The 23,891-nt window shown below is 33.3% G+C and overlaps 1 protein-coding gene across 1 annotated transcript; it reads left to right on the top strand.

Moving 5' to 3' along the window:
- The first annotated feature begins 10,967 nt into the window (after positions 1-10,967).
- On the top strand, positions 10,968-22,287 carry LOC117928285. The gene is made up of 6 exons (XM_034848192.1): positions 10,968-11,247; positions 12,389-12,438; positions 18,045-18,089; positions 18,718-18,924; positions 19,158-19,196; positions 22,007-22,287. The coding sequence occupies exons 1-6, from the start codon at positions 10,968-10,970 to the stop codon at positions 22,040-22,042; spliced, it is 657 nt and encodes a 218-aa protein (XP_034704083.1). The 3' UTR covers positions 22,043-22,287.
- Positions 22,288-23,891: the final 1,604 nt, after the last annotated feature.

Raw genomic sequence — 23,891 nt, 5'->3', positions numbered from 1 at the left:
ACGCACCCAAGTCATGTATAATACAAAAGATGTTAGACGAGAATACTCATAAAGTATAATGCATAGAATAAGGATAGATAAATGTGAAACTCAAACATCATTAAATAAATAATGAATTCCAAATTTGTTACACCATGTCATATTTTTAAGGGCTCTATCTAAACAATCTCTCACTAGTCCTCAAAGAATAATTCTATCAAGGCATACCAGATACACATCCAACAACTATGTTATCCCTATGAGCATAAAAAACTCTCCTGTTAATGTCTTGGTAAAAGGTTTTACTAGGTTTTCCACACAAGATATCTTTTCAACCATCACATCACCTCTCTAAATTATCTTAATACTTTAGAACACAAACACATAATCCTTGGTTCTTTCAAGATACTTTGGTATATGCTTGACAATGTTTTAAAAACCGGACCAGACCGGCCGGTTCAACAATCAATCGGTGGCATTTTTGGTCCGGTTCACTCTATTAAACTGTTTGGGTATTGGATCGGTCACGAATTGCCTAAACCAGCAGTCGGACCGGTGACCCGATGAAACCGGATGGTTCTAAACAAATCGAACGGTTCTAAACGAATCGAACGATTCAAATTACTCCCTTATTTTGTAAACACGAAAGGCCTAAAAGGGTTCAATGAGTTCAAATGTTTTTTGCTAAAGCCCACACCCACCCTAACCATTTTATGGGCTGAATCTTAAGCCCAGGTGATGCCTTTGCCTTTAGTGAGGATGGCTTTTATAGGCATCTTTTGCATCATTTTTTCTCTCAAAATCCGATGTGGGACTACTAACTAATATCAATGAAAAAAATATATCAAATCTCCACCAAGAGGGTTTGAACCTTGGACCTCAGGTTCTGTTATCAACACCGAACACCACTCGGCTACATGCATTTTGTTATCTAATATGCCAAACAAAACAACATATATTAGATTTTAAAAAATTTATAATATTAAATAAAAATAATATAATAATTTTTAAAATTATAAAATTAGCTTAAATTTTCATTTTTAATATATTCACATTTAAATATTATACATATTTCATTTAATAAAATTTAAAATATTAATATGATTTAATTTGATAATATCAAAGATATAAAATAATATTATTGATTTTTAATTTATTCATATATATTTTTAATTTTTTATAATTATTTTTAATTTTAATAATATATAAATTACATATTTATGACGTCACCGGTTTGACCGCGGTTCGACCACCGGTCCAACCAATGAACCGTGAACCGGTAACTTTTCCGGTTCAATGATCGGTTCGGTTCTAAAAACATTGATGCTTGATAGATGTTTAGTGTTTAGAACTATGATTAACTAATTTCTACTCATCATACCTATAATAAAACAAATATCTAATCTAGTACATAACATCACATACATATTGCTACATCTAGTAGATGCATAGGATACCATCTTAATGTGATTTCTCTCATAAGATATCTAAGGACATTAATCTTGAGAAAAAAAGACAACTGTAGACTTAAAAGACAATGAATCATTTCTTAGAGTCCTATACTATGTACTTGACCAAATGCTTATCAGTGTAAAAGGTTTAAAATAATACAATTTTCCTATTCTTGCATTCCCAAAGACCTTAAACCCAAGAATATATTACACTCGTTCTAGATTTTCATCCATAATTGAATAGACAACTAGATATTAATTGATGACAATATCCCTATATCATTCTCAATGAGTAGATCATTATCTACCTACAAGATCTTAGAGTACCATCATGTTTCCTTGTGCCTTCTTGCACCCCAAAGGCCCTTTGATATGAAAACGGTCATTTGCATCATAGATGTTAATCATTAAGATAACCATTTAAGAACACTATCTTGATATGTTACCGTAATATCTCATAACTGAGATTCACTGTAATGGATAGGAGTACTCTAATGGATTTGAGTATGACTATTGATTAAAATGTTTGTCATAGTTGAAACAATGTTTCAAATTATAACCTTTAGCCATAACCTAGCCACTTAAATCTCAACTTTTCCATCTACTTCTTTATTCCTCTTGTAGAACAACTTACACCTATGAGTTTTATCCCTTTAGGTGCTTTTCTAGGAACCTAGATACTGATAGAATATAAAAATTCTAACAATCCCTTATAGCTCCTTACTAAACTATGAGCATTAATATTGCTCATTACTTCATCAAAATTTGTGGGGTATAAACCTCTCACTATAATGAGATATTGGTATACTAAAAGTAATGGAAGTGGTATATCTCTATACTTCTGGATTCATAGTATTTTATGCAAAAGTTAGAGTATCTTCTAGTGTTTTCCAATCTGTATCACTCTTTGCCTTATTACTTATCTTATAGTTTTTATCATAAATCTGACATTTGTACCAATAAACACCTTCTGATCATCCTAATTATAAAGTAACAACACTGAAATCCTCAATCCTCTAAGATATTCAATAAATTGATATACCTCTTAAGAAAAAAAAATAAAGACACAAACTCTAAGACATATCCGTAAAAGAATATGGCAAGTTATGAGAAACCAATGATCAATCTCACTTTGTCTATTAAGTTTGATTTCTTATTTCCTCTATTCCATTTTTTAATGGAGTCCTTAGTGCACACAATTGGGATATAATCATGTTCTCCTTAAGGAAATAATTAGACTAACTAGATACACAACCTTGATCCAATTGAAGTGTCTTAATATGTTTACCCGATAGGTTATTCGATTTTTCCTAAAATTAAAAGAATTTATTTAAGAAATTGGATTTGCTATGTACTAGGTACACATATCCAAACCTAGAGTATTCATCAATGGAAGTGATGAAATGCTCATACTTTCCCCATGTGTGAACTAAAAAAGGTTCACACATGTTAGTATGCATGAACTCTAAATTTTCCTTGATTTTATGTCTTTTAGAAATAAAAGACCTTTTAATCATTCAACCACTTACATAGGATCCATATACTGGAAGATTCTTTGGAATTGAAGTCTGCAAACTTAACCAAAGATTGGATCCTCTTTAGATTAATATGACCTAAACATTAGAGCTAAATGTTTGAATAATGCTAGGTTTATTTCTTTTGGTAAGATTTGACTATTCCCATTACTTGACAAAGTGATAATGGAGTCACACAAAAAAGAAAGGAAATGTCTCCCACTAGTCTGCACAACAAATCTTGCAACTAAAGTTAAGACAAGTACAATCTCATCAAGCAACCTTCTCACTTGTTGAAAACCCGGTAGAGAACTACATATAGTAAGCTTGAAATCTATCCTCCATAACTGGTGAAATCCATCACTTTATATTCAACAATGAGAAAGTTGTGTGTACTTTCCTTTTTTCCTTAGGCAAACTGAACATTCTTTCTCTAATGTCATAAAAAGGCAAAAAGGAATCACTTGCCCAAGAGTTTGCTCTCTTATTTCTTTTTTTGAACTTTTCTCATTTGGTGTTGTTATTTTTCTTCTTAGTATAAGAGCTTAAAGAACCCTTAACTCTCATATTAACACATTTTTTATCTTTAAGAATCCCTTTAGCCATCCCAAAGGATTCTAGTAAGGTCTCTATGATCTCTTCAATCCTAGTGCTCTTAATAGTCTTAAGGATAATTAATGGTCTAATTGACTTGCTCTTATCATCAAATAATCATTGCAACTTTAAAAAGAATATCATAGACCATGGTAATAGACATGTGTTTCTTTTGCAACATATTATCCAAAGACCTAAGTATGACACTTAGTTTTCTGATTTGTCTTACATCACTTTTGATATGTTTTTCTTTCTAAACCAAGGGTGTTTAGCAAGTTGTATTTAAAAATAGTTTTTTAAAATAAAAAACAGAAAACTTATTTAAATAAGCTGTTTTTTATTTCTTTTGATTTTCTAAAAACATGTAAATTCAACTAGTATGAATGGGAAAACGCATTGGTTATATGGTCTGAGCACTAGTTGATGAAGATAGATAAGAAAAATTAAAACCCCTTTTTTCCTTTGCATATATAAGTTTGCCTATTAGAATATTACCATCCATAATTTTTTTATTTATACTATTTCATTAGGTGAAATGTGTGTATTATGCTTCCATCTATGAATTTTAGTGGTAATATTCCCAAAGTCAGTCAGAGTGTCTCTCTTAGGATGGCATGGTACAAAAATGCAGAAAATATGAAGAATCTGGAACATGGCCCTCATGCATGTTTTGGTGCTTATGGAAGACCACAACAACATAATTGTTGGGGAAGACGAGTCTTCACATCAAGAGTTCAAAGACTTTCTCCTGAATTAATTATTAGGCTAGAATCTCTTTGGGAGTTTGACTTTTCCATAATGAATTTTTGTTAAAGACTAGTTTGTATATACATTTTTTTTCAATTTTGGTTTTTTTTCTTCTTTGTTTTTGTGTTCTTTGTATACTCCTGGTGTACTGGGTTCTGCCCCCCAATTTTTGTTAAGTGCTCTTAATCAACGTTTTTATCTAGCTATTCATATCTTATAATGTACCCACCATGTTTGTCAGCCATTAAAGTGCCTCTTGAACTCCTTTACTATGGGAGTCAATACGTGTAAAAGACATTGTTGGTGGTTCATGTTGTCAACTTGATGAGTTCCTAACTCTACCTTTGTACTAACCTTTTCACAAAAGCATGTTGTCCATTTTCCCTTGTTTTTCTCAAGTTAAAGTTTTAGGAAAACTCCAATAGATTTTGATAATATCTGGGTCTTTGGATGCCAAATCCATACAATGCTATTTGTGACTAAAAAAGAGGGTAAGCGAGAGACAAGGAGAGTCGTGTCACAAATAAAACATTTAGAATTTATTTTTGAAAAGCTAATTAGTCATGGATTAATAGTAAGCAAAAAGAAACTGAAATTATTTAAAACCCAAATAGAATTTTTATGATTAGAATTAAAGGATGGACAAATAAAACTGCAAGATCATATAATACAAAAAATAAATAATTTTCCAAATAAACTCGAAGACTTAAAAATTCTTCATAGTTTTTTAGGATTATTAAACTATGCTAGACCATATATTAAAAACCTTAGCAGATTAGCTGGACCCCTTTATAGTAAAACAAAAAGCACATGACAAAGATATTTTAACCAAAAATATATTAGACTTGTACAAAAAATAAAAGAACTTGTGAAACATCTCCCAACGTTACATTTACCCTTAGAAAGTGAACATAAAATAGTTCAAACTGATGCTAGCCAAACAAGATGGGAAGGTATACTTTTAGCAATCACTAATCTAGGAGAAGAAAAACTTTGTAGATATTGTAGTGGAATTTTTAATGATTATAAAAAGAACCTTAGTTCTATAGACTTAGAAATTGAAGCAATAATATTAGTCTTAGAAAATTTTCAATTATTTTTTAACCAAGAACAATTTACTTTAAGAACCGACTATGAGAATATTAAAAAATTCTTTGAAAATAAAAATTCTTCAAAATTGTCCACCAAAAGATGGATAAAGTTTCAAAACTCTTTAATTGGTTTCAAACCTAAATTTGAACATATTAAAGAAAAAGATAATATATTAACAGATTGGTTAAGTAGACAAATAATTAATAATCTTGATAATGCTAATGATTGACTTTATGTTACAGGAACAGTGCTAAAAGAAAACCCACTAAAGCTAGAACCTTTCAATTTGGAACCATATGCCTGAATGAAGCGTTGAATCCAAATTTGAGGTTTAACTCTTTATATTCTCAAAACCTTTTAGAGGAATATAAGGTTATTGTAGATAATTTTTGGTCTATAAAACAATAGAGTTTTCCAAACCAAAATTTAGAATATGTTTATGGAAAAACCATGTCAGCTTTAGCCCAATATTTACAAAACCTTCAAAACCAACCGATTGCTTTAGAAACCCTAAAATTTCAAAAGCTTAAAATCCAAGAAAATCGAGAAAGACCGATGAAGGATTTGAAAACCAGTACAGTGTCAACCAGTCAAACCAGTTGTTCAAATAGTCAACTTGAAATATTTAGTTTAATTAAGAAATCAACTCTTTTGTCTGAACAATAAGAAAAACTTGTTGTTAAAAACCTAATTGGGGCTGATAACTACTCTTTAGTCGAAACCTTCTTTCTGCAAATCTAATATAACAAAGTGTTTAAAAATAAAAAACTTTTATATAAACATTTAAAAACCAAAAATGTCGAGACAAAAACAAGGTATATGGCATATCATGACCTCGAATTTTTCTTTGTTATATATTTAGCTTATGTAAATATATCTATTGTAAATAAAGAAATTTTTTATTTAGTACCCTAGTTCATGGATTAGGGAATTTAAAAAAATATTTTTATGAACCATGTATCTCAAATCCTTGAAAATTTCCTAAAAAAATTAAAATATATTTTAACTTATATTTTCAAAACCGAAAAACGGATAGACATTTCTTTTGAAACCATTCCACCTTTATTTAAAACTGATGATCAGTAGTGCCAGCTTATCACCATGTATATATAAAACATAATAAAGAACCACAGATTCCTTAACAAAAACCAGAATGGGAAATGACCCGTCCAAATGAATTTCAAGAATTTTTTACTCGTTTTAGAGCCCTTCAAATTTATGATCTTAGACCAACCTGGAATAAATTATTTCATCTCATTGGAGAAACAAAAACCATGTTCATATGGAGAAACAAACCTTTAGAGCACATTATTGTTCCAAAACCTCTTATCACTCCTCAAGAACAAGATTTTATTACTGGAATTAGTGTGGAAGTACCAGAACCATCTTCTTACCTCAGTGATGACACATCATTTTGGGAAAACCTTGATGATGAATGTTATTATAATCAGTAAAATGCAATGGAAGGTTGATGTCAACAATGATGACATTAAAGCAGTAAATGCATCTCCAACTACAAGAATTTAATGTAGCAGTAGAAGTTCAGAACTAGTAAAGCTATGTACAAGCCACGTATTCTGCATGTGAAAGAAAAGTAAAGAAAAAGACAAGGAGGAAGTGGTCAAACGAATGGTAAAAGAAGAAACAAAAGTCAAATCTAATAAGACTTTATCATATTTGTATTTATTGTTAACCAAATCTCTGAACACCTTGTAAATATTTGTCCTGTCATCTATGAACTGTTGAGGCCTCTTTTCAATTGGGAATTTTGGATTTTGGAGTGCTGGGGCCTCTTGGGCTAGGTTTTCTTTTTGTTGGAGGGGATAAATACCCTGGTAAACCAACCCCTTTTTTGTGTCTCTGGGGGCCTCTTGGGTTTTCTTTAGTTTTCATTTTGTTGGAGGAGAGAAAATACCTGCTAAAACAACCCCTTTTTTAGTATATGGATTTAGACTATTGTAATGCACTAGTCCACAATTCCTGACCTACACCCTCTCAAGTTGTTCCAAAACCTCTTATCACTTATCAAGAACAAGATTTTATAACTGAACTCAGTGTGGAAGTACCAGAACCATCTTCTTACCTCAGTGATGACACATCATTTTGGGAAAACCTTGATGATGAATGTTATTATAATCAGTAAAATGCAATGGAAGGTTGATGTCAACAATGACGACAGTAAAACAGTAAATGCGTCTCCAACTACAAGAATTTAATGTAGCAGTAGAAGTTCAGAACTAGTAAAGCCATGTACAAGCCACGTATTCTGCATGTGAAAGAAAAGAGAAGAAAAAGACAAGGAGGAAGTGACCAGACGAATGGTAAAAGAAGAAACAAAAGTCAAATCTCATAAGACTTTACCATATTTGTATTTATTGTTAACCAAACCTCTGAACACCTTGTAAATATTTGTCCTGTCATCTATGAACTGTTGGGGCCTCTTTTCAATTGGGAATTTTGGATTTTGGTGTGCTGGGGCCTCTTGGGCTTGGTTTTCATGTTGTTGGAGGGAAGAAAATGCCGGCTAAACCAACCCATTTTTTGAGTCTATGGTTTTAGACTATTGTAATGCATTTGTCCACAATTCCCGACCTACACCCTCTCAAGTTGACTATTACGTCTCAACCTCATAAAATAAAGTGGGCAAATATTCTCCAATGTTTCGATGTGGGACTACTCCCTCTTGTTTTCTTCTGAGTAATGGTTTTAGCTGTCTGTAGTTGCCCCATGTGAGGAATAAGTTTTTTGTTCCTATCCTCTCTCTTAGAACTACTATTTTTTTTTTTTATCAAAATTTTGTGGCATTTCTCGTTTTCACAAGTTCAACTTCACACCAATCTCCCCAACAATCCATTCTTAGTACATTAATTTCACTTCATCTTTTTAAAATATTTTAATCTACCAAATGAAACAATTCCAAATACAATATCATGTGACTTAAAATTTTCGGTAAGTTTCCCTAAAACAAACAAATTTCTTTTGGAATTTGGAGCATAATGACCCAAAAGAAAAGTTCACCGCAAGAAACGTATTAGGATATGGTTTATGAGCATGTTGCTAATAAGTGAGAAACAACGTCAAGTGTCTCACTTTCCATGGCAAATATATATATCTATATATATATATATATATATATATATATATATATATATATATTAGGCAATAAAAAATATAAATGTGACCACGTATGAAGCACGTGACACATTAATAAGATATGTAAAAATACAAAATTTGAAGCTTGAAATTATTGGGTTCCAAAATTTCCATATAAATGAAGCTAGAAACAAAATAATAAATTTATTTAAAGGATTTTTAATTATATTTTTGATACCTCGGGTTATAATTCGTAACATTTCTTAAGTGGTGTTTGTTATTTCAACTATTTACTTAAAGTAATTTGTTTTTAAATTTTAAATTGTTTTTTTTTAAATTTTTTGTTAACTTATTTATATTTTATTTTTTTTAATTAAATAAAAAATAAAATATTTGTCTCTTTTTGAATAGTAAAAGTAATTTGATGATTTTTCTTAACTTTATAATAATTAATAGAAATAAAATATTAAGAAAACAAATAATTTAATTTTTGACACTATTAAAACACTATTTAATTTCTATTTAATTTTAAGTTATATTTAGAATTAAATAAAAAACATATGACAACAAAGGAGGGAGAATTAACAATTTGTATTATTTGACGTAGAGAAGTAACGATCCTTTCTGAATCACATCATGTTAATTGGATGCATAACAAATGAATCGGTCAATCATAACAAAGTCTTTAAAATAAATAATTAAATATAATCTATATTTTGATGAAATAAAATGAATATTTTAAAAATCGGACTAGTAATAAAAAAAAGTTACTAGTTCATGATTCATCAGTTGGACTGATGGTCGAACTATGTAGAACTAGTGATATCATAAATATACAATTTATATTTTATTATTTTTTTAAAATTAATATGTGTATATAATTAAAAATAAATGATATTTATTTATTTATCATATTTTATATAAATATATTAATAATTTAAATTTTATTAAATAAAATATGTATAATATTTAAATATGAAAACTGAAAATAAGATAAACCAAACCGAGCATGAATTGGACAGGATCAAGGTTCGGTTTACAATCTAACCTATTCAACTGGTCTATCCGATTCAATTTTCTATTATGGGTTAAAACCGTTTTCTAATGTTTGACAGATTTTTAAAAATGATTTCTAAAAATTTTAAAAACCATCCTAAATAATTTCGGAGTAATCACTCGAAAGATGATTATTTAAAAAAAATAAAAAAATTGTTACTAATAAATCATCTAAAGCAAATGCATTGTGAAAATATTTTTTGATTTATATTTTAAATATCAGCCAAAGTTCTTCAAAATTAGACGTTAGAGGGACTTTTTAAAAAGTTTAAAGAATCATTCTAAATAATTCTTGAATAATTATTTGAGGGGTGATCATTTAAGAATATTATTATTTTTTGTTTTTAATATATTAACAAAAGCCTTGTGAAAATAATTTTTAATTTATATTTAAATATTATACATATATTTAAAATATTTCAATAAAAATGGTTAATATCCAAAGCATTTTAACTACAATTATTTAGTTAATGGTGATTAAATGCATTAAAAAAATGATTAATTTGTATTAATTGTAAAAATCTACCCCATTAATTTTGTAAATTGGTTGTAGTACATCTCTGCAAAATCATGTGAGCCCGGTTGGAGGCAATTTGAGTAATAAAAGTCATATTATCTTCGTTTGATTGCTTATAAATTTTTGGTATTAATTGAATTATTATTTAAGTTTTAAGTTATTTCTAAAAATTACTATACTCCTAAGTGAATCCAATATATTAAGTTTTGTTTTATTTATAATTTATTTATTTAATAAAAATATAGAAAAATAATGATCTAAATTAATTTCTATCAAATAAATTTATGATATTAATTTGTCAATGAAAATCCCGAATTAAGTCTTGCTTAAGTTAGAGTTTATTTGTTGAAAAATTTGTAAAAATACGATTTATGTACAAAAAAAACTAATACTTCATTTAATATAAATTTTAGTTTATAAATTTATAATATTATTGAATTCCATAATTTTTTTAATATTAACTAAATCAGTTTTTGAATTTCAAATATTTAAAAATTTTTTATAGTAGTTAAAAGAAATTTAAAAAGCACACATAATTTAAAGGAATATCGTGTTTAAAGATTTTTAATATTGATATTAGACCCGTGGATAAAAAAAATAATATCGTGTTAAATTTAATTTTTTTAATGATTTTTTTTAATATCTCGATGTTATTCTTTTTAAAAACCAGTGAAAACAACTTTTTTTTTTATAAAAAAAAATGGTTGTTTATTTTACTTTATTTTCTTTTATTATTTTTTAAATTTGTAAATAGAGAAAAACAAAGTAAACAATGTTATAAAATTTTAAATATATATATATATATATATATATATATATATATATATATATTTTAAAATAGAAACTTCATTTAATCACAACATTGCTCTAAATTTTACCGAAAATACCCTTTAGTAGTAGGCATGGAGGCTGAGAAAAAGACAAATGCCACGGTTGAAAGTTGAAACGCATAAGTATAAAACCCGGCCCAAGTGGCGGGGCGCCCTTCAGGATACGAAAAAAAAAAACATCAGAGCAGAGGTGGCAGCGGATGAGGATGTGGCCTTGGCGAGCTTCTCCTTCTGGCGTTGCCATTCCCTGGGATTTCCGACTGCCGCAGCGCCCTCATTTAGGGTTTCTTGCTCTTCTCTCAAACTCAACACAACCCTAACTGAAATCAACAAGGCCGGCGTAATCACATGCCTTCGTGCCCGGTTGCCAACAGGTCCCGCTCTCTTTCCACATTTTCTGATTTCTTCCCGTCACCAAATTGGGAAAAAAAGACCCTGATTTTTGTGGGATTTTAGGCTTCTACAATGATAAAGTAAAGGACGTAGAGTTACAATGTAGGTTATGAAGAGAGTAGAGGCCTTAAATATATGCTCCACTCAATTTCATTTTGCTGTTCAGAACAAGAATCAAGCTTCTGAGAAAGAGGTTAAGATCAACGACTGATCCAATTTGCTGAAGTGACTTGAATTGTATCTCATTTGAAAATAAATTTTAATACAAGATAAGACTATTAGTCTGGCAATAGTTTTGCTCATAAGCGATGACATGGTTTTCATTCTCCGCCAAAGTTGAGCTTTTTAGTTTTCTTCTCTGATGGGAGTCCGGAGTATTATTTTTTCCAGGGGTCGTATGAGGGCTGACTAAACTATTTTGGCCAAAGAGTTTTGTTTTCTCATTTCTTTGGAATCGTTATGATATAAAACTATTCTTTGCTTTTCATGGGTTGTACCTCAAGGACTAGTCAAGAGGTTCCATGGAGCTAATGGTCCAAGGCACAGAAGAAGGGTGTAAGTTTGCTTTTGAAGGTTTATTAACAATTGCACTAACAGAAGATGAATTGCACTAATGTTGAGATTTTTGAATGGGATTTTATCAGAAAAAAAAAAAAAAATGAGGACAAGATAGATCTGGTGGTGTTCAACTAAATTGAGCACTTTGCATTGATCTTTTTATTTATTATTTATTTATTTTTATTAACTTCTTATAAGGAGGAATCCACCGGAACATCCAAATGATAAGTGAAGCAAACCCAGGTAACATGGGTTTGCCCCTTTATCCTACACCACTCTAATACTGAGGAGGCTTGAATTCAGGACCTTTTGTTCATTCCTAGAGGACATTACCACTGAGCTACACCTTGGTGATAGCACTTTGCATTGATTTTCATTTGATTTTGGTTGGGACTAGAGTTCCCTTCTTTGTTTAGGGTATGTTTGGCCCTTGATCTGCCTGATTTGCATCAGTAATTATGTTTTTGTGGTATTATATGATATATTGTTTTTATTTCAAATTTCGTTTTATAGTCAATGCGCTAGATTAAGGCGTATCATCTTTCACTCTTTTGTCTAGTGTAGAGCTAGCGTTGGAAGCTGAAGGTACTGCACTAACTGGTGACATCTCAGTGGTGAGTCTTCTTACTGTCATTTTGCTTCTTATGTATGTGAGATTGGATCAGGGTCCTCTCCATATGCATTTTAAAAAAAAATCTTTTTGATAGGATCTGCAAAATTTTTGGTATCCATATGCACAGGAAAAAGCTTGTTGGAAAAAAAGGTATATCCTCTTAATTCACCTTGTGTTCCTATATATTTTATTCATTAATGAATAGCCCAAACATTGATGCTTTGTATAGAAATGAGTTACTTCTATGCAAACATTATTATAAGAATTAAATCATTCCCTTATTTTTATTGTTAAAATGAGTTGCTTCTAAATGTTTAGAGCAAACATACTTTGTATAGAAAAGTTAAGTGGTGTTTGATAATATAAAAAATTTAGTATTGAAAATTTTAGTGCTGAATTGTTATTAGTATTTCTTGATGAAAAACAAACATATTCATTCATTGAATTGTAAATAGAAAGAAGCACAAACAATCCTTCCAAGATGCACAATTATTGATAAAAAAGTAAACAAGTATCTTGCTCCACCAAAAAAAAAAAAGCTATAACCATCTGCACAAACAAAAGAAAAAGCATGCAAACACTAAAGAAACTTTATACACTCATGGGGGAAGAAAATATTCAACAAAGGAGACCAAATACTTTGCTTCTTGCTTGGCTAACTGGTCTGCAACTTGATTAGTTGAATGAATAACCCAAGAGAAGGAGCATCCCACCTCTCTAGCCACATCTATAATTTTCTGGATCTAATCGTCAAACTTCTATGAGCTTCTTTCTTATTAGACCCCTAAGATATTATAATAGCAAAATCTTCCTTTACGGTTAGATTAGATAGGTGCAAAGCTTTAGTATGCACCTCCAATAATGCTTTTCTTTTTATCTCAATAGCTGAATCTCTTGCTGTAGGTTTAAAGTAAGCTCACAGTACTATGCTTGAATGATCTCTCATCACACTTCCAATTCTTAATTGTCTAGGATTACTTAAAAAACATTTGTCAAGTTTAACTTTAACAAACTTACAAGTGGGGGTAGCTTATCAATTGTAGCCTTTCTATTCATTTTTTTGAGCAGTAGACATTCTTTTGATTTAGTAATACAAGATATAAATGAACATTAACAAAAGACCAAGTGGCTGAGACCCATAGGGAAGAGAAAAAGTAAAATCTAATCCCTAATAGCATCCATAGATCTCTATTTATCCTCAAATGCCCTAGCATCCATCTCTAACCATAAAAACCATATCAAGCATAAGATAACCACTTGATAAGGAACCTTCCTTTTTGATTTATTGCCAAAGCCTTTAAAAAATATTCCTAAAATCTTTGCTACACTTCTAGGAGGTACCTAGTCAATCATGGCAACACAAAACAATCTATGCCAATGTTCTAGTGCTATGAGACAATGAAGAAAAAAGATGATCAATTGTTTCATTACACTTCTACACAAACATTGGCCTAGGCTGGGAGCTTTGTAGGGTCTTTGAAACTAAGGCAAGTTGTTGGTATTAACCTTCTTATTAGCCGTAACCATGCAAAAGCCTTAAGCTTTGATAGAGCTTTTTTTTTTTGATAGATAAACATAGAAAATTTTCATTAAAAGAGGGAAGTAAGAAGGCAACCCGAAGCATACAGGGAGTATACACGAGAAGCACCAAAAACAAAAAGCACAGAGAAGCTTACACTCACCAACCCTCAATTAGATCCCAACCAATCTACAAAGTTAATTAAGGAACGGGGCTCTCCATCTAAACAAGACTTAGTCCAAGAGAAAAGATTACAAACGAAGGAGACTTTCAATCTTTGGATCGACAAAGCCTCATTATCAAAAACTATCCTATTTCTTTCTTTCCACATCGTCCAGAATAAACAAAGAGGGGCTGCCCGCCAAATCTTCCCACGCTTCTTGTCTACAAAGGAAGCGGACCAGCCAAGGAGAGTGTCTTTAACCGTGAGCTGAAGGATCCAATTAACCCTAAACAACGTAAACACAAGATTCCACAGCACCCTCGCCTTGGGGCAATGAATAAGGATGTGGTTAATTGTCTCCTCATCATCACAACATAAGAAGCATCTGTTTGCTAGAGACTAGCCCCTCCTTTGGAGATGATCTTGGGTTAGTACCTTCCCCCAAGAAGCTTCCCAAGCAAAAAAACCCACCTTAGTAGGCACGCAAGGGCTCCAAATGATACGCCACAGAAACGGGACTGCACCACCAGAATCAAGAGTATTGTAAAGGGATTTTACAGAGAAGATCCCATTCTTAGAAGCATTCCATACCACTCTATCCTCCATCCCAACATTGAGTCTCTTACCTTGAAGGACCGAAAGGAGACTCACCACCGCCTCCAGCTCCCAATCATTAAATGATCTAGAAAAACAAGGATACCATCCCCCCGCATCCCCCATGGAATCCCAATAATCCTCTACCCACGCATCTTGGGATACCGCAAAAGCAAACAGAGAAGGGAATGTCTCACAAAGGGGAATGTTTCCACACCAAATGTCCTTCCAAAATTTCACCCTTCTACCATCCCCTACGGTGAAGGAAACGTTTTTAAACAACAGCCCGCCTTCCTTTCTGATTTCCTTCCACAACCCCACCCCATAGCCTTCCCTAACCTCACAAGAGATCCACCCTCCTTCTTCTTCCCCATACTTCGTGCTGATAATAAGTTTCCAAAGAGACTCCCTTTCAGCCGCAAAGCGCCAGCTCCATTTACACAACAGGGCCCTATTGAGGATAGAAAAATTTCTGATCCCCAAGCCTCCCTTCATTTTATGATAGCGAACCACATCCCATTTTACAAGGTGTGACCTCTTCTCCAATGCACCCCCACCCCAAAGGAAATCCTTTTGATGGAGCTTTGAATTCCAGATTAAATTAGCAAAGAGCTAAAGGAGTCAAAGATAGGAGAAACTGAAAAAGCTTTAAAGGAATCACTCATGAGCACGTTCTTAAGGGTGTAAATGACCAAACTTTTTCATATAGGAAGAAAGGTGATGGGTATAGGTGTAACAAGGAGGAAAGAAGACTAATTAGCTCCTCGATTTCTAGATTGGAGAGGTTTTGATGGAAATTGAAATTTCAAGATGTAGTTAGAGAATGGAACTAGAATAGAGGAAACAAGCAAGTTTCTAGTCCGTGTAGCCTTGAAAAAAATTGACAACTAAAGCTTGAGAGGATGATCACCCAACCAAATGTCCCCCCAAAATCAGATTTTTACCTTCTATCACTGAGAATTGGGTAAAATAAGAGAAATCATTGAAACCACTTAACAACAATGTTGGTAGCCCAACCATTGGAGTGAGGCTATAATATTTAAGATGTCTCTACACTGGAAGTATTATTGTTATAGGAAGCCTCCACAACCACTTACCTAGAAGGGCTATAGTTCTCAAGGAGATTCTCTCCAACCCCATACCTCCACCCCTTTTGGGTTTGCACACATGTTCCCAATCAGCTTAGTGGTCTCTCTTTCCTTTTCTAAATCCTGGCCAAAGAAAGTCCTACACATTTTCTCGATTCTAGAAGCCACTTTTACTAGGACCTTGAAAACCAAAAGGAAATAAATGAGGTTAAGCGATAAATGCATAAGGGTTGTTGTACCTCCCAAGGATAAAAAAACTTTCTTCAACCATCTAATTGACAAGTCTAACATTGAGTCCCAAAATGAAACAACTCTAGGGTTCCCCACCAAAGGGAGACCTAGGTAGGTAAGGGACCAATTAGAGACTCTACATTCCAAGAGGCAAGCTAAATCATGAACAAAGTTCTCTTTGACATCAATACCTGCTAATGACCCTTTTTCTAGATTAATCTTTAGTTTGCTTTTGGAAACCATTGAGATGAACTTAAGGTTTTGCATTTCCTCAAGGTTAGCCTTAAAGAAAAATATTATCATTAGTAAATTGAAGTTAAGATACTTGTGCTATAATTACCCACCAAAAAGCCTTCCAGTGAACCATGGTCCATAACTCTCATTACTATCCTACTCAACATATCAGCGACAATGCTGAAAAGAAAAAAGGAGAGAGGGTTGCTTTATCTTACACCTCTAAAACCCAACCTTTGATAGATCCATTGACTAGAATAGCAAAACTAGTTAATGATAAACACCCTTGAATCCACAATCTCCACTTTGGACTAAAACCTGTGGTTAAAGTATCATCCAAAATATCGCAATCCATATGTTTTTAACCCTTTTGAAAGTCAATTAAAACAACTCTTGAATTTCCAAAATGTCTTCTTTTAGCACTTCATTCGCCACTAATTTTACCGATGAATTATAAATGCTAAGAATTAGAACTATTGAAAGTATCTTCTGAAAACTAAATGATGAATTTAAATTTTAGTGTTTAATAAAAAAAAAGTTTAAAATCTATTTATTTCACAAATTTGTCTTTACATTTAATGACCATAATTTTTAACCAAAGTTATAAATATGACTTGAAAAGTATTGTATTGTAAAATTGTATATAACTTTTTAAAAATACCTATTTTAAATTTTATGTTATTGTTATTCTTAAATTATTATTATTTGTTGAAAAGTATCTCAAATTCCTATTTTATATATATTTCATTTGGTAAAAGTATTCTATAGAGTATTTTTTTTTTTAGATTTATAAGAAAAGGCAAAAAGGAAAATTTATTACAAGGATTTGATATTTAAAAAAATTTTGAAGGATTTTTTGTGTTTTGCTTTAAATGAAAAGTCAATTTCATTTACTTAGCTGATTAAGTGATTTTTGATTAGAAATCAGTGTTGCATGGTAATGACATATTTATTATCAAACGTACTTAAAATTTGAGCCTGTCCAATGTTTTCACTTCTGCATGCTTTTTTTTTTTTTTTTTGATTAGAAACAAAATATAAATTATATTAATGATAATAATAGTAAAGGTACAAGAGAATGATGAGAGGTCTTTCCCACAAAAAAACAAATTTTGATCAAAGTAAAACACCCTTCTATCCAAAACCATATACAAAGATAACCCCCAACTATCTCAAACTTTTGAATCACAAATTGCAAGCCAGTTGAGTTATATGACACAAAAGAGGAACTCCTCTAAAAGCAACACTACAAGAGGCCCATAGAGAGGAGTAGAAGTGAAGTAAATCCCATAATATCCCTTTTGATCTCCCCTTATCCTAAAAAATCCTAGCGTTTCTCTCTTACCACACAATTCACAATAAGACGAGACAAGCAATTTGCCAAAGTGTCTTGCCTTTGATTGAATTCCCCAAACCCCTAAAAGTAATAATCATCATGTTTCCAATTCTCCTCAGTGGAACCCAATCCAACCTTGCTATATTCAAGAGCTTGTGCCATAGCCCAATAGTTAATCATCACTTTTGTATGCTTTTATTTTATTTTTTATCAAACACCATATTACACTAGATGAATTTATTTTCATTCTTAGTCTTGCAGTTCATGAATATACTGATAATGAAGTTCTCTAAATTTGTAATTCTTCTTGATTTGTAGATGGAGGTTACTATGTCAATCCCAGGTGTGTTTGAGGTTGTTTATATATGCAATAATCCCCAGTTTTTTCACTATAATTGACAATTAACATGAAAGCTTACATGCTTTCTTCTCCACTATACAGGTTTTACAGGAGCTGGTGCAGAATCATCCTAGAAAAGTCATAGGGGTAATCATTTTCACTACTTCTTTTGGTATTTTTTATGCCATTTTATATTTGTTCTAGTTATATTGGTGGACATGGAAACGGGAGTCTGGCTTTATGATTCTCCAGAATCTAGGCATCAGGACTCTTCTACCCTAGCTGGAGGTGTTTCTGTGTTTGAAATTTGGGAACATAGAATTTTGTGTTCTTGTTTACTTGCAAGAATCATATGCAATTGTTTTCATTTTTCTAGCCATGTTTGAGCTTAAAAATTGTTAAATTAATGAAGATAATAACAACTGCATAATAGATTACTCACCAAAAAGGCATCCTTTACTGTTCTTTGTTTCTTTTCCTTCTTTCTTCACATTAAGTAAATCAATAGAAAAGTACGTTGCCTATCAAAAAAGAGAGAAAAAAAAGGAAATTTGTTGGAACATTTGAGTGCCCTAGCTAATAAGTTTATTAAACTTGACTTATTTTGGTCATGACTGAACATGCATGATGCATGTCCAGTCTACAGAGTTTAACAGGCTAATGGTTGAATTGTTAGACCAGACAAGTGCCTCCTGGTGTTCAAGTCATTTACTCAGCTCATCAAAACTGCATTCCAACTTCCAAGATTGTTCAGAAGTGGTTAACCATCGTGCAGGTTGGAACTGTTTTAAATGCTAAGGACGCCAAAACTGCCATAAATGCTGGAGCCAAATTCCTCATGAGTCCTGTAATTGTGAAGGCATGCTCTTGGAACTTAGAACTTTTGTTTTTTCTAAACATGCTTAATGATCACCAGGAGATTATGGATGATGTCCAAGGTGGTGAAGTTTTATATATGCCTGGTGCAATGACCCCAACAGAAGTAGGACATCTGTGTAACTTTGTTTCTATACTTAAGTATTAAACATCCATAGTACATATTTTAATCCACCTAACTTATTTTTGTTTTTTTGTTGTTTTTGTTTTGGCCTTAACTAGTTTTTATAATGGAAATTGTAGAAGATCTTTTTCATGTGTTCATTCTATTTGAGCTTTGCATTTTTTACCTTGCTTCTCCCTCTAGATGGGCCTAACCAATATTTTGCGTGTCCTCAGATCTTCTCTGCATATAATGCTGGTGCCAAAATTGTCAAGGTGAGACTTATTATATTCTTTGATGTTAAGGTTTTGAAATTGATACAGGCAGTGGCGAATTTTTATAGGTCCCAGGGGGGCAGATGTTAAGTTTTTATAATTTTTATTTTTCAGCCTTAGCTAGTGTCTCAAATTCTATTCCTTTCTACCCAACTAATTTTTTGTGGAACTCAAAAGTCCCTTCTAAGGTCAGGGCCTTTGCTTGGTTAGTGGCTCATAAAAAGGTAAATTACCAATGACATGCTGCAATTGAGAAGACCTTTCAAAGCCCTTAGCCCTGATTGGTACATCCTATGTAGGAGGAGTAGAGAGACAATTGATCATCTCTTCTTGCATTTTCCGATTACTCTGGGATTGTGGCATAAAATTTTTTCACAGGCTGGAATGGAGTGGGTTCAGCCTAGCAGCATTTCCAATATGTTGGTGATCTCCTTCAAGTGTTTTGGGAATTCTATTAGAGGTAAGACTTTTTGGAGAATTGCATCTCTCTCTCTCTCTCTCTCTCTCTCTCTTGTGGTTTGTGTGGAGAGAGAGAAATGCTAGGATTTTTTAGGACATTTGGAAGACGCTAGAGATGTTGTGGGTCAGCTTCATTTTTATGTTTCTTTTTGGGCTTACTGTACAAACATTTTTTAACCCTATCCTTTGAGTGTAATCCACCTTAGTTGGCTCCCCGATATGTACACCCTAGGGTTGGGTTTATAGGGTCAGGTTTTTATTACTTGTATAGGCATTTTGTTCCTTTTGTATAGCCCTCCTTGGGTTAGAGGAGGTTTACTTAGTTCTTTCGATCACACGGCCTTTTGTACCTCTTGTGTAGCCTTCCTTGGTTAGTGGAGGTTTACCTAGTTCTTTTGATCAGGTTTGTACTTCATGGGGAGGATCTCTCATCCTTCTCATGTCCCTTTTCTTTATTAATACATATATTTTGTTTCTGATATATATATATATATATTTTTTTTTCTGTGGTAGTAAGTTTCTAATATTTAAATTTGTTGTGCAAGTTAAATTCTTTATTAGTTCGTCCCTGTTAGAGATACATGGGATGCATGCTAGCATTCTGCTGATGCATAAAAGTTTATGATTAGTGGCAGACCTGGTATGATTCCATGTAATTTATAACTGAGGAGAATCTACCAAATGAATCTCGAGTTTTAAATGTCATCAAGATTAATACTTTTTATCAGATTACTTCTTAGAAGACTGTTAAATAATGAATTTCAAATTTTAAAACATGGTTCTAGACTTGGGTAACGTATATCAGTGATCCAATCTTGGAAGACCAAAAATTCTTTAATTAGTATTTGTTATCCCTTAGTCCTTGGTTTAAAACCGGATTTGTGAAAATCTCTAGATTTGTTTATCATTATTTTCTCAATTAAAAATTCAGTTTACCAATTCAATCAATTTTCCATTTAAAGATCATTAGTTGATTTTACCTAGACAAGGTTGGTTACAATTTTTGATTCCCTGAGGAAGATAACCTGGAATACTACATGCAGTGTGATCTTTTCTCTGGTTTTTTCTTGACCAAGATCACTAGGTAATTAGGCTTTAGTAATCTTATACAATAGAGAAGTAAATACTGGTCAACAACCACCCAAAGAGAAGTAAGATAACAGAGGTATTTTTGAAGCCATCCACAAGCCGCCACAACTCATAAGATTTTGGTGTTTGCCAACCAAATCACCTAAAGAGCAGCTAAAATGGAATAGTACCACAGCAGTCTCCCTCATGGCTTCCTTTCCAAACACCTGCAAGGAAATAACCAATATATCTGTGATATCTCAAGGTGCAGTTTACATGCCAGCCAACAAGAGCAACCTTTGCCATTACTCAAGGGCAAAGGGAACATGAAGGCAATGGTTGTCTGTAGACTTTCTGTCCATGCACAAGAAACCATGCTTGGCCTGATGATTTTATAGCACCACTAGAGCATTGCCAAAGCGACCTAGCTGGTGGAAATTCCAAGGTTTAGCTGAGTGTTGGCATGAGAAAGTGGAGATGGATTAACAAAATGCAGGGGAATGGGCTTTACGTGATAATTAAGTTGAATTCAATACTAGTAGTCCATAGCATGAATTAAATGGTACTGTAGGAGCAGTGTCGCAAGTTACTGCAATACTATATCAGGTGCTGTAGTGATTCCATTAGGTAATACAGAAAGAATCCTGTAGTGGTTATCTCCTAGGTTACTTCAGGGAGTTGGGGTCCTTGGAGGCTTACTCACTGGTTGAGGAAAATTCTGTTTTCTTTAGGGGATATTGTTTTCTAACCTTTTTGGGAGCCTAATCATCCAATAATCTGTCTGAGGGGTTGGCTAAGAGGGGTGCTGAATCCCTTGAGGTTTTGTTGAAGGGCATTTTTAGTCCCCTTGATCACAATGATTAGTTCTTTATATTTTCTTGATTCAGTTTTTCTCTCTTTTTTTTCCCTCTTAAATTTTAGCTTTTCTGCTCAGTCTACTGTGCTGAACTGTTGGGTCTTGGACGTGTGCTGTGTATTTATTCCCCCTTTGTAGGATATCTTGTTCTTTTAAATAACTTTTATTTATAATATAGTTTTTCTTTTGTTTCTGATCCAAAAAGAAAAGAGAAAAAGAGAAAGGTGCTATCCCTCTACATTTTGTACATTCCATTTATATTGTACTTGAGTCATCTTCCAGAGTCTTCTTGTTGCATGTACGTATTGCATGTATATGGGGCCATAAACAGTCAGCATGTCTGTTATTTCAAAGAGACATATATAATGATTGGCAATGCTAATATGCTTTATTAATTTGTATAGCTTGTAACTCTATTGTCATGCAGGAAAAATGGTGCATTCTTAATTCATCAATTTGCTAGGTAGGATACAGTTTCCAGTTGAGCTACTCATCTCAGCTACCATTGACACAATAGGGAAATTCTCCCCGTGGTAAGCATGCATTTACACAAGGAACTTATTGTGGAATCCCGTATGATTTGGGGGGTGATTTTCAGGATATTGTGGTAGAAGATTGAGGCCCCAATTAAATCTGATATTTAGGCTAAATGTTTGGTTTGATTTTTATATTTTCATATTTTGCTCTTTGTGTATACGTTAAATAGGGACCCGATTATGTAAATTATATACGATTGAATATACAATTGTATTATTCTTAGTTTCATCATGGTATCAGAGCTCGGGTTGCTCTAAAACCCTAATCAATCCATGGCTGCCCAAAAAGGCGACAGCCATGAGCCTAGCCAATCGGCAACCTAGGAAGGAGAGTCGGAGATAATCTCCTCCATGGGCTCGGCCGGTGCATTTGACAACTCCCCACTCCATCTTACCATTTAAAAATTGAATGGTAAGAATTACAGAGAGTGGGCACAGACAATCAAGCTTGTTATTGATGGAAAGGGAAAACTCGGGTTTCTTACCGATGAGACTCGACGACCACCTCCAACCGCTGCAATAGCATCCTAGAAATGGTGGTTCGAAAACTCCTTCATCCCCTCATGCTTGATCAACTCCATGAAGCTAGTCATTGGCAAAATGTACATGTTCCTCCCGACGACAAATGATGTGTGGGTTGTGATACGGGAAACATACTCCGATGCCGAGAATGCTTCCCAAATCTACGAACTCAAGACACGGCTTTGGAAGATGAAGCAAGGAGATCAAGAAGTCACAGAATACTACATCGAGATGCTGGGTTTGTGGCAAGAACTCAATCTCAGTTGCGAAGAGGAATGGGAGTGCATGGGTGATAGTGTACGATTTAAGAAGAAAATGGAGAATGAGAGAGTCTTTGAGTTTCTGGCGGGGTTGAACCACGAGCTTGATGACGTTAGGAGCAGAGTTCTCAGTCGCCGACCGCTGCCCTCCATCCGAGAGGTCTTCTCTGAGGTGCGATGTGAGGAGAGCAAAAGGAAAGTGATGTTGTAGGAACATATCACTTCTGGGCCCAAGGCTTCAACATTTGTAACCCGTAGGCCTCACACTGGATGTGGCCCAAGACAGTCTAAGAGGACTTACTGTGAGCATTGTAAGAAAATGGGCCACACTAAAGACACTTGCTGGACTTTACATGGCAAGCCCGTGGATTGGAAGCCCAGACAACCCAATAAAGCCCATGGTCATCAGGCCTCCACCGAAACCCAGACAGACAAAACACCCATAGAAAATCATCAGTCAACTTCTAGTGTGAGGTTTAATTCCGACTAGCTTGCGAAATTATATGAGCTTCTTTTTAATTTCCAAGCCTCTGGTCAGTTTTCTACTACTCTGTCCTCTGGTTCTTTAGCCCATAAGGGTACTTTTCTGACAGCACTTAACACCACGTCTCATATTACTCCCTGGATTATTGACTCTGGTGCATCTGATCATATGACTGATGCTCATAATTTATTTTCTATATACTCTCCTCATGCCGATAATTTAAAAGTAAAAATTGCAGATGGTGCTTTTTCCCCAATTGATGGCAAAGGGAGTATTCGTATTTGTGAGTCTATTACTCTCAACCCTGTCCTACATGTTCCTAATTTATCTCGCAATTTGCTGTCTATTAGCCAGTTAACCAAACAGTCTAATTGCTCAGCTAAATTCCTACATTCTCATTGTGTTTTTCAGGACCTATCATCGGGGAAGACGATTGGTAGTGCTAAGGAATGTGAAGGGCTATATTACTTCGACGAAGCTAATGTGAGTGGATAGTGTCCTACTATTTGT

This window comes from Vitis riparia, chromosome 13 (assembly GCF_004353265.1).
Source record: "Vitis riparia cultivar Riparia Gloire de Montpellier isolate 1030 chromosome 13, EGFV_Vit.rip_1.0, whole genome shotgun sequence".
Lineage (NCBI taxonomy): Eukaryota > Viridiplantae > Streptophyta > Magnoliopsida > Vitales > Vitaceae > Vitis > Vitis riparia.
Note: the sequence above shows the minus strand (reverse complement) of the source record. Positions and strands in the feature narration are given on the sequence as shown.

Coding starts and splice junctions, on each gene's coding strand:
- LOC117928285 (XM_034848192.1), top strand. CDS start 10,968: ATGCCACGGTTGAAAGTTGAAACGCATAAGTATAAAACCCGGCCCAAG. Junction 11,248..12,388: donor TCGTGCCCGGTTGCCAACAG/GTCCCGCTCTCT, acceptor TGTCTAGTGTAG/AGCTAGCGTTGGAAGCTGAA. Junction 18,925..19,157: donor GTGCAATGACCCCAACAGAA/GTAGGACATCTG, acceptor GCGTGTCCTCAG/ATCTTCTCTGCATATAATGC.